This window comes from Helicoverpa zea, chromosome 29 (genome assembly GCF_022581195.2).
Source record: "Helicoverpa zea isolate HzStark_Cry1AcR chromosome 29, ilHelZeax1.1, whole genome shotgun sequence".
NCBI lineage: Eukaryota > Metazoa > Arthropoda > Insecta > Lepidoptera > Noctuidae > Helicoverpa > Helicoverpa zea.
Window position 1 is genome coordinate 7,076,181 of NC_061480.1, and position 13,368 is coordinate 7,089,548.

A 13,368-nucleotide genomic window follows, 5' to 3' on the forward strand; every position below is an offset into this window, starting at 1 on the left:
TACTTCGAGCACCGAGCGACTTACTATTACTTTTTTAATATACCTAGGTTAACCTTAGCTGTAATTTAATAAAAAGTAGGTTACTGTTTATTTAAAATTGTTTTTGCTGTATTACGTCGCTGTGGAACAGTAAAACAAAATAATTTTTTATAATGAAAAAACTTTTGTATACTTGAATTTTTTGGCTTTTGGAGGCCCCCTTGAGCCGGAGGCCCTCGGCGATCGCCGACCAGCCGCCCTGGCCAGACCGGGCCTGACCTAATGAGACAAAATTTCTGAGAGAACCAAATCTGTCACATGTTTCAATTGTAATGAAACCGGCCACTACAAACGGCGAAGAATCGTGCCTACCGAACATGCACGAGCGAGGCAACGGCGGCGGCGGGCGGGCGGCGCGAGAAAATAATAAGCAACATGGTGAAATATTTATGCAGAAGGCGAATAATAATAAAAACATACATACATACATTCATTGCAAGTTAAATAAAAGCTTGTAAAATAAGAAGACTTGAAAACTTGAAACAATCTAATCATTATCTCCTGCATTAACATTTTTTATGTAAGTAGAGCATACATATTTTCATAAATAATGTAACTGGGTGTTCAATTTACAATAGATGTTAAAACAGATTTATTTAATTCGTCGTACTTAAAATACCATTTTATATTTATTTATTTGAATTTACTCCAACACTTTTCTATGCGACCGACTGCGAATGGAGCCAACACATTTCGCTTTAAAATAATGTTGTTTTTTTTTAGATTTTTGTGTAAATAAGTACGTGAAAAGTGGTTGTGCGGTTGTTAAACTTTGTAATTAATTTTATTTATAGGTGAGTGTACACCTACATTCGACTGTGTGAGAGTATTATAATTTAAAAAAATATTTTGATCATGTATTTATGAAATATATATGAAAAGGATTAAAGAAAATCTTACCGTAATAAGAGAAGAGCTAAATTGGAAAACGTTTAACCAAATGAGTGCGCTTTACTTAATTTGCGCATTTGAGGCGCTTGCCGCGCATGGCATTCATTAGATGGCGATCAGCATTGGGATGATGCTTAAGCCGAACATGCGTCGGCGATAGTCCACATCGTTTGCGTCATTCGTTTGCCATTTTGTTATATTTTGTGACTTATCGGACGCTGGGCAGTTGTAGCAAAAATATAAAGACGCGTTTGCCGAAGATTTTTACAAACAGGAAAATAGGAACAGATAAACTTCTGAACAAGTACGGGGAAACTGTCATAATAGGTCTTTGCTAGCTATACAAGATATAGTTATAAGTGTAGGAGGGAATCCCCTCAGTCAATACGGCTTGCCAACACCGACAATGGGTGGGGAACCAATTAATAGGGAGTATGTAGCTGAAATAAATTACAACCCTGAGGAGTTAGCAGAAATATTGCGAAACGGCTGTTCAAATGTGACCTCAGAACAGCGTCAAATCTTTGATAGACTATACTGTAGTGTATAAAATTCTAAAGGAAAAATACTGTTTATATGCACCTGGTGGAACAGGTAAAACTTTCCTAACCAGAGTTATCTTGGCTTAAATACGGAGCCAAAACAAAATCGCCCTTGCCGTGATCTCCTCAGGAATAGCAGCCACTTTATTACAAGGGGGAAAAACTGCACATACGGACGGATTAAATGCAGTATTAAATGCTAATGGTGGCTACACCAATTACAAGTGTTTGATATTGTATTTTAAATGTTTCTCATTTGCGCATTCCTCGCATTGACTGGAAAAAAAAAACAAAAAGAAAACAGGAAATTTCTTCTGTCGACAAGTTTTAAAAAATTGGAGGTTCAGTTGTCTCGTTTTGCCAATTTATCATCTCGATATAATTCGATGCATCAAAATTAATTTTTGGTACAGCAAAAAGCCTTGGAGCTTGTACCGCACTACTACGAGCCTTCAAAATACGCCGGGCAGCCAATTTTCCTGGAGACTTGTGTCCTAAATCGTCAGGAAAAGGTACTTCTGGTCTGTACTTAGATCGTTGGGCATTTCAGGTAGCATATCTCCTTCAATTGAATCAAATGAATCAATGCAGCGGAAACAAAATAAATCAAAACACTGTCTCTTTATAATAGTAACTTAATACATATAATCATTTGGGATATTATAAATTGCATATCAAATAAATAATCGCCTATCAATAAATACTCATCATTTATATTCTTTTTTACATCAAATATCTTACTTCACTACAAATAAACTAAATGTTTAACAAAACTCAAACTGCAGATAATTCGAAATTATACATCAATATGACATTACTTTTTTCTTATAATGCAATACAGTTAAATTTATTCTTGTACAAAAATACTACATGCAAGCATTAAATACTGACTGCACAGCAAATTTTCCATATTTCATAGCAAAATAACTATCTCAGTCGCATATTAACCAGTAAGTACAACAAAACCTGTTCATCATATTTGTCTTAATTTTCAAGAAGAAGAAGAAGAAGAAGAGGCAAATTTAATGATTATTATAACAAAAAAATCCTGTCACATTGCATTATTTCTAAAAGCAGATTAAATTAACTGAAAAATTGAAGCTAGTAACGAAAACGAATCGCTGCAAAACCGACTCCACGTAGTCTTGTTTGCCCTACCCCTAGAGTGCAATTCAAAACCGCGTAGGCGCGGAGGGGCGAGGCGGCCTGCGAGCTGAGGCGCATGTAGTTTTAACGCTCGCCGACGCGGCTGAGGCTGGCCGGCTCTGCCGGCCAGTATGGCGAAGCTGCGGTGGTGAGCGTGAAAACCATCTGCGACGATAAGCTCGCATGGGACCGCCGGAGCCACGAAGCGCCGGAGCCGTGACAGAAGCCATGCTTGCTGCATGTTGCATGCTTAGTTCCATGTTGCATGCTTAGTTCCATGTTGCATGCCTGCATGCATGCTTCAGGCTTGTTTGCATGCTTCTTACAGGAAAATAAAAATTCCAAAACTATGCCAAAAGATGATTCTGACTATAAACATTCCGAAATATGATAGTTCTGCCTTTTAATGACTACTTATATGAAATGTATGCCAAAAGGAAGTACTGACAATGACTAAAAAGTGCCTATTGGCAAACAAGGAAGCGTGGATGCTTATTAATAATTCAATAAATGACAATTTTGTATTTAATTTTATATTTTTTTGCTGATCTCATTATGTGGTAATTAATAAATAATAAGATGACTGTAACTAATAAAATGCTGTTTTATTCAGAAAAACTGCTGTAAGTAATATAAAAATAGAAGCTATATTTAAAAGAAAAAGAGTTAACATGTATAATGTGCATTAAGATTATTAGCTGTGCATTGATGAAAAAGCTTTTGCTTAAGGAAAAATCGCTGTACGTTGCGAAAATAAATTGTAGTGTGTTTAGTGATATTTTGAGTTGAATATTTTGCTGTGCAATCAGTAATTTTGATGGGAATTCAGAATCTTATTGCATGGAAAAAGGATATTTTTTGATTTGCGTTTAAATACTACCCTAATCATTTTACGAAAAATCTTACACTCTAAAACATCTTATTTTAGATTATTATATTATTTCGACGGGCGCACAGTAGATCGACGCCATACAAGCGTTGGGACATAGGATATTTAAATATCCAAATGTCAATTTTTGAAAAACGAGTTATGCCATCGTATTTGTCTTCTTATTAGCTGTTAAAAATGTTACTAGCATTTTCTGATTGGACTCTTACATCGAGAGCTATAGCGCAAAATGTGATTTAAATGTATGGGAAGTGACTTAAAAACTGATGTATCTCGAGATTCCCTTCGCCTTTCGACTTGATTTTTTTATATGGTAATAAGACATATATTTGGCACATTTTCTTCAAACAAACATGGTGCTGTTATACGGGATCCTCGAACACGGTTTTTAAAAAAACTAATTTTACACACAAAAATTATTATATTGGTTTTTCACCACAATTGACAGTATTTAAGGATATTTGGACACTTAGAAATAGTAGAACTAGAAATAGGAATAGTAACGAATTGGTAATTGGAAATAGTACCGATATGTGTCGAGAATGACAACAGACTGCCCGCGCGGGCGAATCCGACGTATATTTATATTATTATAATTTGCTGACATAGCACCCTCTACATGGGGTTGCAGTATTAAAATAGGGTATAACAACCCCCCGCATAAGACCGAAATTTGGGGTTAATTACCGAAATTCGGAAAGGTTATACTACTTCCCTAAGTCGCGGTAATGGGATAGAAGCGATAGAATGCAGCGAAGCGTTGTCGTTCTCGACGTGAGTATCGTTATCAATGTTTACATTGTTTCTATTGATAACAAATGCATTCTTATATTTTAATATAATTTTAATTAAGATGTATATTATAAAAGAAATTACAATTAACAAAATTATAAAGGTAAGTATTGAATAATGCGTCCCGTATTTAATAATAAATGGTTTGTCATCTATGATCTTATCTAATTCCGCGAATATTTCTTTATGTTTGTTTACATTAGATGTTAAATCGTCTAAATCGATATTTTGGAAAAGAATAGGGGACGTATTATTATTAATCGAGTTATAATTGATTTGACAACATGAGTCATTGATAATATTAAAATCTAGTATAGGGCTAGGTATACTTATATTATAAGAGTCATCTGAAGTTATCAGTCTTACACTTTTTGTATAGATTGTGCACTGTTTTGGGGTATCTAAAATACCCGTACCGGACACTATAATCTCACGCATTTCTGAAACACCACACTCGATAGACACTTTATTCGGACGAGACTGCACGAAAATCCACCGATTGTTTATTAGTGGTTGCCAAATGTCTAGCTCGCCGAATATGGTTTTGGTAACACACCGTTTAGGAATAGCATTAACAGTTTTCGTTAATAGTTCACTTTCGCATATCGGGTTATCACTTGTCGTCGAGATTACCGGTACTTCGCATAAAAAGAACTCAGAGTATATGGTCTTACACTTACGTAAACTGTCTAAATTACAATATAATTGTTTACTATTAGAAATAGCAATATACGAATTAGTAGGAGAGATTAAACTATAACTATTTGGGTTATCCACTCTATGAGGAGTAGGCAGAGCCAAAGTATGATATAAATTGAATTCCTCATTGGTAACGAGGGGCACTTGCAAAACAAATACAAGTTTATTCTTAAAATAATAACATGCAACATTAGATATACTTAAAATTAAATGAATATTATCTAGGCTTAATGATATAGGAATCCCAGTGTCCCGTGGTAGGTGCCTATCGTTATCGGCGAGTTCACGGTATAGTTGGGCAGGCGTTACAATGTTAGGATGTAGGATGTTTTGACTACTGAGTATAATTGCGTTTATCAAGTCTTCGAGTTGAAACGATAATGTAAGCAAAGAGCTTTCAAGGTTGGTAAGTATGGAATGGACTTTTGTTTCTATGATTAAATTGTTTGTAATTTCTGTGATATTTGTTATTTGTTTAAGGAATGATATTAATGATTCATTAATGATTTCTTGATTGGTTTTTAATTTGTTTATAATATTTTTATAGGACTCTAAGGTAGAAGTAGTAACTAAGATATTTTCTTTTATTAATGTTGCCATTTTCTTTTGATTATTTTGTATAGATTCTATAGCAGAATCGTATTTAAGAGCGTCGTCTTCATCAAGCGTGCCGAAAACGTGCTTAAATACTGTACCTATACCGCCAAACCATGCATTACGTTTGTATCGCTTTGAAATAAGATGATAAATAGAATCATATTCTCGTTGAACGTCTGTAAAACGAGCTGTTAAAGGAGATAGCGTGTTTTCACAAGAAGTTAAGTTAAATTTTTGACAGTTAAACCTTAATGTACCTATGATTTCGTTCAAATTAGTAAGATGAGGTTTTATGAAAGATATATCTACATAACTAATTACGTTTAAATTACTCTTAATTATTTTAAGTTTTCCCAGGCTATCGAAGTAGATACCAGCGTTTGAAGGATAAGGCTTGACAAAGTCCGATCGTGCATCGATTGGAATGCTGAAAGATAGAATGAAATATGAATTAGTGTTGCTCATCGGATGAAACTTCAGCAGGTTTTATTTCATCGAAATGGTGTGTCACATGACGTCGATTTATAAGAAGAGTGACAGTGTTATTATTATGAACCGATATGATTTTATATGGTCCTTTCCAAATGGGAGATAAGGCTTTCCTTAGTCGTAAATGATTCTTAAGATAAACTAGGTCGCCAACCTTGTAATTGGGCGGCGGTTTAGTGTGATTGTCGTAGTAAGCTTTTGAATGTTCCTTAGATTTTAGAATATTTTCTACTGCCTTTTCTCTAGTAAATTTGAATTTGTGTTGTAACATTCTTATGTAATCCGAATATGTTGTATTAGGTGTAGTTTCGTATATCGAGTTTGGAATGAATGGTTTATGGCCAAAGACTAGTTCGTAAGGTGTAAATTTCGTGGTGGAATGAATTGTCGTATTGTAGGTAAGCATAGCGGTATATACGTAGGTAGGCCAATTGTCTTGATTATTATTAATGAATGATTTTAAGTACTCTTTAAGTGTAGAGTGGCTGCGTTCGAGAGCTCCTTGCGTTTGTGGATGATAGGGTGATGCCCAGAGTAGTTTTATCTTTAAGAATTGGCAAGTGGTTTTAAAAAGGTCAGAGGTAAAATTAGTACCTTGATCGGTAAGTATTGATTTAGGAATACCGAAGAGAGAGACGAAATGGATTAAACAATCAGCTGATTCTTCAGCTGTTGTGCTGCGTAGCGGATAAGCGACAGAATATTTTGATAAATCATCCTGTATGGTGAGTATATATTTCAGCTTTGCTGTACCAGATTCAGGTAGGGGTCCTACTATGTCTAATGCTATTCTTTGAAATGGTGCAGTGGAAGTAGTGGTTATTTCCATAGGGGCGCGATTAAGTTTCCTAAGGGCTTTATTTTCTTGACAGGATTTGCATTTCTTGATATAGTTTTCTATGTCACTTCTCATTCCCTTCCAATAAAATTGTTCTTTAATCCTAGAATACATTCGTGATGAGCCTAAGTGCCCGGCGATTGGAATATCGTGGTTTTCCCTTAGTATTTTGGGTATTTCACTCAATGTAGGATAAATTATTTTATTTACGTAAACGTGTATGCGGATTGGAGTGTCGTGAAACAGGTAAGTCAAAATATTGTAGATTTTAGTGTAGGAATGTCGGTCGAAAGGGTTTTTGAAGTCAGAGGTAGCTATATCTGTGATCGATGAGTCTAGTATGATGTCATTTCTCGCTCGTTTCAGGGTGTTGTATATATCAGGATAAGATGATTCGTCGAAATGGTGAACTTTAGTAAAAATTAGGTAAATATCTTTATTTTCTAAGTTTATTTTCAGGAAGGAATGGAGCTGTTTTTCAGCGTTAAGAATTTCGTCTTTGTCTTTATCACTAGAGAGTATTTCAGAGATGTACGGGTTTGATTCGTCTAAGTCGATTGAAGTGGGTATTAATATAGTTTTATAAGGGCATTTGAGTAAGTTTTCGTTATGTTCAGTTATAATGGTATTTGTTTTAAATTCTTTACGCGATATTGATTTCAAAAATTTGGAATAGTCTTCGTCGTTTGCTTCTGATTTAGTGTTAGATTCTGTTGGCGAAGGTATTTCGATGTTATCAAAATTGGGGTTTATATCAATACTCTGTGGGCTAAGGTCAAGTGGTCCTAGGTCTATAAGTTCTGGTAAACTGTCTTCGGTATGAGTAGGGATAGCGTCATGAGCAGTATCAGACTCGGGAATAGTATCCTGTTTACGATTAGTGTCGTTGTTTAATAATTCATTATCATCGAATGTGAACGGTATATAAGAGGGTAGATCTAAGAGGGGGTCTTCCAAAGGGTTATCGATTAAATCATTAGGGCTTGTAGGTAAAGAGTCGGGAGATGGTACATCTATTGGATTAATTGGGAATCGGGACAGAGCGTCAGCATTGGTATTAATTTTTCCTTTCTTATGGATTATATTATAATCGAATTCCTCTAGTTTTAGGCGCCAACGAACTAGTCTAGATCCCGGGTCTTTACAGTTAAAAAGCCATTGAAGTGGTTTGTGGTCTGTTACGATAGTGAATTTACGGCCATAGAGATATGGTCGAAAGGCTTTCGTGCCGAAAATAATAGCGAGACATTCTTTTTCTGTGACGCTATAATTGCATTCAGCTTTGTTAAGAGTGCGGGAAGCAAAAGCAATAGGCCGATCCTTACCGATCTGACCCTGAGAAAGGATTGCGGATATGGCGAAGTTAGAGGCGTCACATGTTAATAGAAAGGGCTGTGAAAAATCGGGATATGCTAATATCGGTGAAGTGGTTAATTTGTTTTGTAATGTTTCAAAAGCGAGTTGTTGTTCGTTATGCCATTTGAAAGATGCGTCCTTTTTTAGAAGGGATGTTAAGGGTTTCGCGAGTTTGGAAAAATCTGGAATAAATCGTCTATAATAAGATACAAGACCCAGAAATGATTTTATGTCTTTGGGGGACTTCGGTATTGGGAATTCAGTGATAGCTTTTATTTTTTCGGGGTTCGGTTGCACTCCATCGTTATTTATTAAGTGACCTAGGTATGCAACCTCCTTGCATAAGAATTCGCATTTGTCTGGTTGAAGCTTAAGATTATAAGTTCTAAGTTTTTCGAATACAGCGGATAAGTTCTGAATGTGACTAGCTAAATCAGGGGAATAAACGACAATATCGTCGAGATACACGAAGCAGCGAGAGCCTTGAAGTCCAGACAGGCAAGTGTTCATAAGTTTTTGGAATGTCGAAGGAGCATTTTTAAGGCCAAATGGCATTCTCGTAAATTCAAAATGTCCTTGGGGTACGGAAAATGCGGTTTTGGGTGCGTCTTCAGCAGCAATAGGAATTTGATGAAATCCTGAAGCCAGGTCTAATGTTGTAAAGTACTGACTCTTGCCTAATTGATCTAGTATTTCAGTTATTTGTGGAATGGGGTAAGTTTCCCCTATTGTTATGTCATTTAATTTTCTGTAATCGATAACGACTCTCCATTTGCGTTGCCCCGAAGCATCTAGTTTTTTGGGGACTACCCAAATAGGCGAAGACCAGGGTGAGTTTGACGGTATAATTATTTTTTGATCTAGCATTTTATTTATTTGGTTTTCTACTTCCTTTTTATGACATTCGGGAAAACGATATGATTTAGTTTGGATAGGTATATCGGAGTTTGTTCTAATTTTATGTTCAGTGGATGTAGTATATGTTAATTGTTCGTTTGGGAGATGGAAAATGTCAGAGTATTGTGAGCATACTTGTAGTAGAGCATCCCTTTCTTCGTCATTAAGATGGGAGGTCCTTAATTGATTTAGGACTTCTTTAGTTCTAGTATAAGTGTTAGAGGGAATTGCTGATGTGAGAACTGGTATAGATTGTTCGTCTAGAGCTTGCAAGGTAATATTTAGATTGGGATGGAGTACAACTGTTTCTTCGGATGTATTAACAACTGTGATATTGATTCGTCTATTTGGTTTTACTTTGACTATACAATTTGCAATGAGTAGTGAATCAGATAAGTGTTGGTCTAATATAACGCCTTCTTTAATAAGAGGGTTGCTAACTGTACATTCAATGACTGCTTCTGTACGAGGTGGTATTTTATATATAGGTTCAGAGAAATGCAGTGTGATGGAGTTTTCATCGAAACGTAGTATGTTCTTGTAATAATCGATTTGGCATTTAAATTTTTGCATTAGGTCATTTCCTATTATACCATCATGGCTAAGACTTATGTTCTTTACTACATGAAATTCGTGCGTGCAAGGTTTTGGAGAATTTGGAAATAGTTGCATTTGAAGGCTTCCCATAGTAGGCGTTACCGCGTCGTTGGGGTCAATACCTTTAAGTGTGATAACCTCATTACTTAGTTTTGGGATTCTGGACATAGAATCGAGTTTTAGGAGACTTACACATGAACCGGAGTCGACTAGAAATGATAGTGGATGATCTGCGAATGGAGTTTGGACAGTGACGTGAGGTAGGTATCTTTTCTCAGTATTATTATTTACTTCATATATTTTAATATTTTTTTTATTTTCCAGGTGCTGCGATGTAGGAGAGGTGGTTTGCCCAATCGTGGGTCGTGAACTAGTAGAATTTGAATGGCTTAGGACTTTTGATACTGAAGAATTAGTAATTTTCTTTGAACCTAATAACGATTTATTTTGAGTGGTTTTGACGGATTCAGCGTAAGTTTTTATTTTTAATATATTGGATTCAGTGGGTTGAGTTTTATTTTTAATAATTGATTTTGTTTGATTCGAAGGACTCGGAGGAGACAGTGAATTTGTTTTTATAAGATTCAATGGATTCGGAGGATTCAGAGGATTCAGAGGATTCAGAGGATTCAGAGGATTCAGAGGATTCAGAGGATTCAGAGGATTCAGAGGATTCAGAGGATTCAGAGGATTCGATTTAGTAGATGAGCCAGAAGGTATGGCATCGATTTTGATTCGGTGAGGGTAATTTCCCGAACGATACCTCTCGGGAAATCTTATTCGTTTAAATCGGTCGAGTCTACCGTATCATAACCGCCGTCGTTATCTTGGACTAAATGCACGGATCGGGGCTGTCCTTCATTATTGAAATTTGTCTGGCGACCGGATGTTGACGGTTGGAAATTATTAGCAAATCTATTGTTATTATATTGTCGTTTGCGACAATTTTCTAAAGTATGACCTACGTTTTTGCAGTAACGACACACGAGGTCACTTGTGTGAACTTTCTTTGAAGTATCCGATACGCGGTATTGATTTGGCATCTGAGGACGATAGTATTGGGGTTGTTCTCGTTTTGGAACAAATTTAGATTTGTCTGTATTAGGAAAATATGTTGGCTTTTTCATAAACGCATTCGACAGTATCTTTTCTTCCGCGACTGCGAAGTTTACTGCAGCATTGAGCGAGTCGGGATCACGACATCTAACTATTTGTGATAGTCGTGGGTGAAGGCCGATAATAAATGTATGGAGAGCTAGATCTTCCATGGCTGCTACGCGTCCAGCTATTTCCGACTTTTTCTTAGTAGGTATAGATACTTGTATTTCGGTAAGTAATTTTGCTAAGCAGGTTTCAATTTTAAGGGCGAACTGATTAACCGTTTCGTTTTGACCTTGTTTACAATCTTGGAGTTCGGAGAGTAAGTGTGCATAGTGTTTTCGTTCTCCGAACTGTTGTTTTAAGAACTCTACAAGCTGTTCAAAAGATTCAAATTCTTTAATACTACATATTGTCTCCGCCCTATCTATGAGTTGACTTAATATGTATCTGAATAGAATTGGTTTTTGAGTTTTATTGGCTATATTATAAGCACTTTGGCAATTGGATATAAAAGGGTTTAATTTGTCTCGGGACCCATCGAATGGTTTGATAAACTTTAGTAAGACATTTAGTTCGACCTTTTCTTCAACCTTTTCAGAACGGAGTTGTGCACCTCTAGAGCCACTGGGAACCTCTTCTTTTAAATCGTCTTTAGACATTTTGAAATAATTGAATATAGAAATATAACGCTAAAATATTAAAGTTAAGCCTAGAAAGTACACAAAAGATTATAAAATACAAGTACAAGTATAATAGTACAAGGAGCTGTTTCCACACCGTGTTCGCCGGCTCGAGATTCAGAGCTTATCAGTGATGTCTGGTATGCATTACAATAACAATCACTCGCTGTTGCAAGGATTACAATTTTGTGTAGCGACTTAATATTATGTAAAACAGATAGTAAGTTAAGAATTTATTAATTATCAAGATGTCAATTAGGGAATTGGAAGACTCTGAGTTCTATGCGAGACAAGTGTATATAGTATATCGTCACTCACTGTAGTATTGTCACGACAATGAAGATCTGCCACAGCATGATGATGAGGCCTGATTATAATCAAGGCTCAGGAACAACTCCACACAGCACTTATTTTATATTCCACAGGATTCACTAGCACACAATACACACGCGCACTAGGATGTTGAAGGCATATTTGGGTGAACGTTGTTTATTATTGCCTTTGATTATTGAAGAAAACGTAGCACTGGCACTTTAATTTGTAAGGTTTGTCCTTTGGAGACGTATTCGGGATATATCTGTGTATATATTGAACTTTCGGTATCCCACCGCTGCCACCAAATGTTATACGGGATCCTCGAACACGGTTTTTAAAAAAAACTAATTTTACACACAAAAATGATTATATTGGTTTTTCACCACAATTGACAGTATTTAAGGATATTTGGACACTTAGAAATAGTAGAACTAGAAATAGGAATAGTAACGAATTGGTAATTGGAAATAGTACCGATATGTGTCGAGAATGACAACAGACTGCCCGCGCGGGCGAATCCGACGTATATTTATATTATTATAATTTGCTGACATAGCACCCTCTACATGGGGTTGCAGTATTAAAATAGGGTATAACAGTGCGATAAATGTGTCCGTTTTAAGATACAAGTATAGACCGATTTTTGCAATATCATCTACATATTTATTTATAAGTTTCACATATTTTATCTCTGAATCTCACTTCAGTGGTGACTCACTGATATGGTCAGGCCATAACTCATTGGTGCACCGATAATATAATCTCTGGAAATAATTATATACTACTAATGAGGTAATTTGTTAATTTTTGGTAATTTGTTATTACCTAAATTTTAATGAGGTGATTAGCTATTTTTTTGGAAAATTAGCTAATTACTTATAAAAGACCTTTTTATTGTTTACAATAAGAACTCGAATCGATTTTTAACATACCTACCCTCATAAGTGCCAATTTTGGAAACCATATAAATAGGCGCATGGTTGACTGAAATTAAATTAAATAAAAGCAGTCGTTTTTTATGAAAAACAAAAAAATATTTTATTGTCACGCTTAGTTACTAAAAAAATAATAAATTACAAATAATAAAATATGTAAAAACATCAAAATATACCTACAATTCTATTACTAAGATATTTATTGAAGTACTTAACTACAATTTACTAATAACTAATTTCATAATGATAAAGTAAGGACAAAATTTTAAATTGGTTGACACTAATATTTAGACATGATAAAAACAGTAAAAACAAATATTCAATATAACAAACAAAACGAAGAACAGCATCATAAAGCATCATAAAAATCAATAGTCTAAAAGAAAGTGTTAGTCACAGAAAATATCATCATCAGATTCTATTTCAGATTCTTCAGAATCGCTATCAGATATTAAATTCATAACGTCACAAAATTCTACTTGATTTTCTTCTGTGACTATCATTTCATAAACTTCTTTAAACATATTTCTCTTTACGTTACGATCCAATTTTGGTCGTATGGTTG

The 13,368-nt window shown here is 35.3% G+C and overlaps 1 protein-coding gene across 1 annotated transcript; it reads right to left on the bottom strand.

The window, feature by feature from the left end:
* Positions 1-3,921: 3,921 nt before the first annotated feature.
* On the bottom strand, positions 3,922-6,637 carry LOC124644147. The gene has a single exon (XM_047183383.1). The coding sequence runs from the start codon at positions 6,058-6,060 to the stop codon at positions 4,210-4,212; it is 1,851 nt and encodes a 616-aa protein (XP_047039339.1). The 5' UTR covers positions 6,061-6,637; the 3' UTR covers positions 3,922-4,209.
* Positions 6,638-13,368: the final 6,731 nt, after the last annotated feature.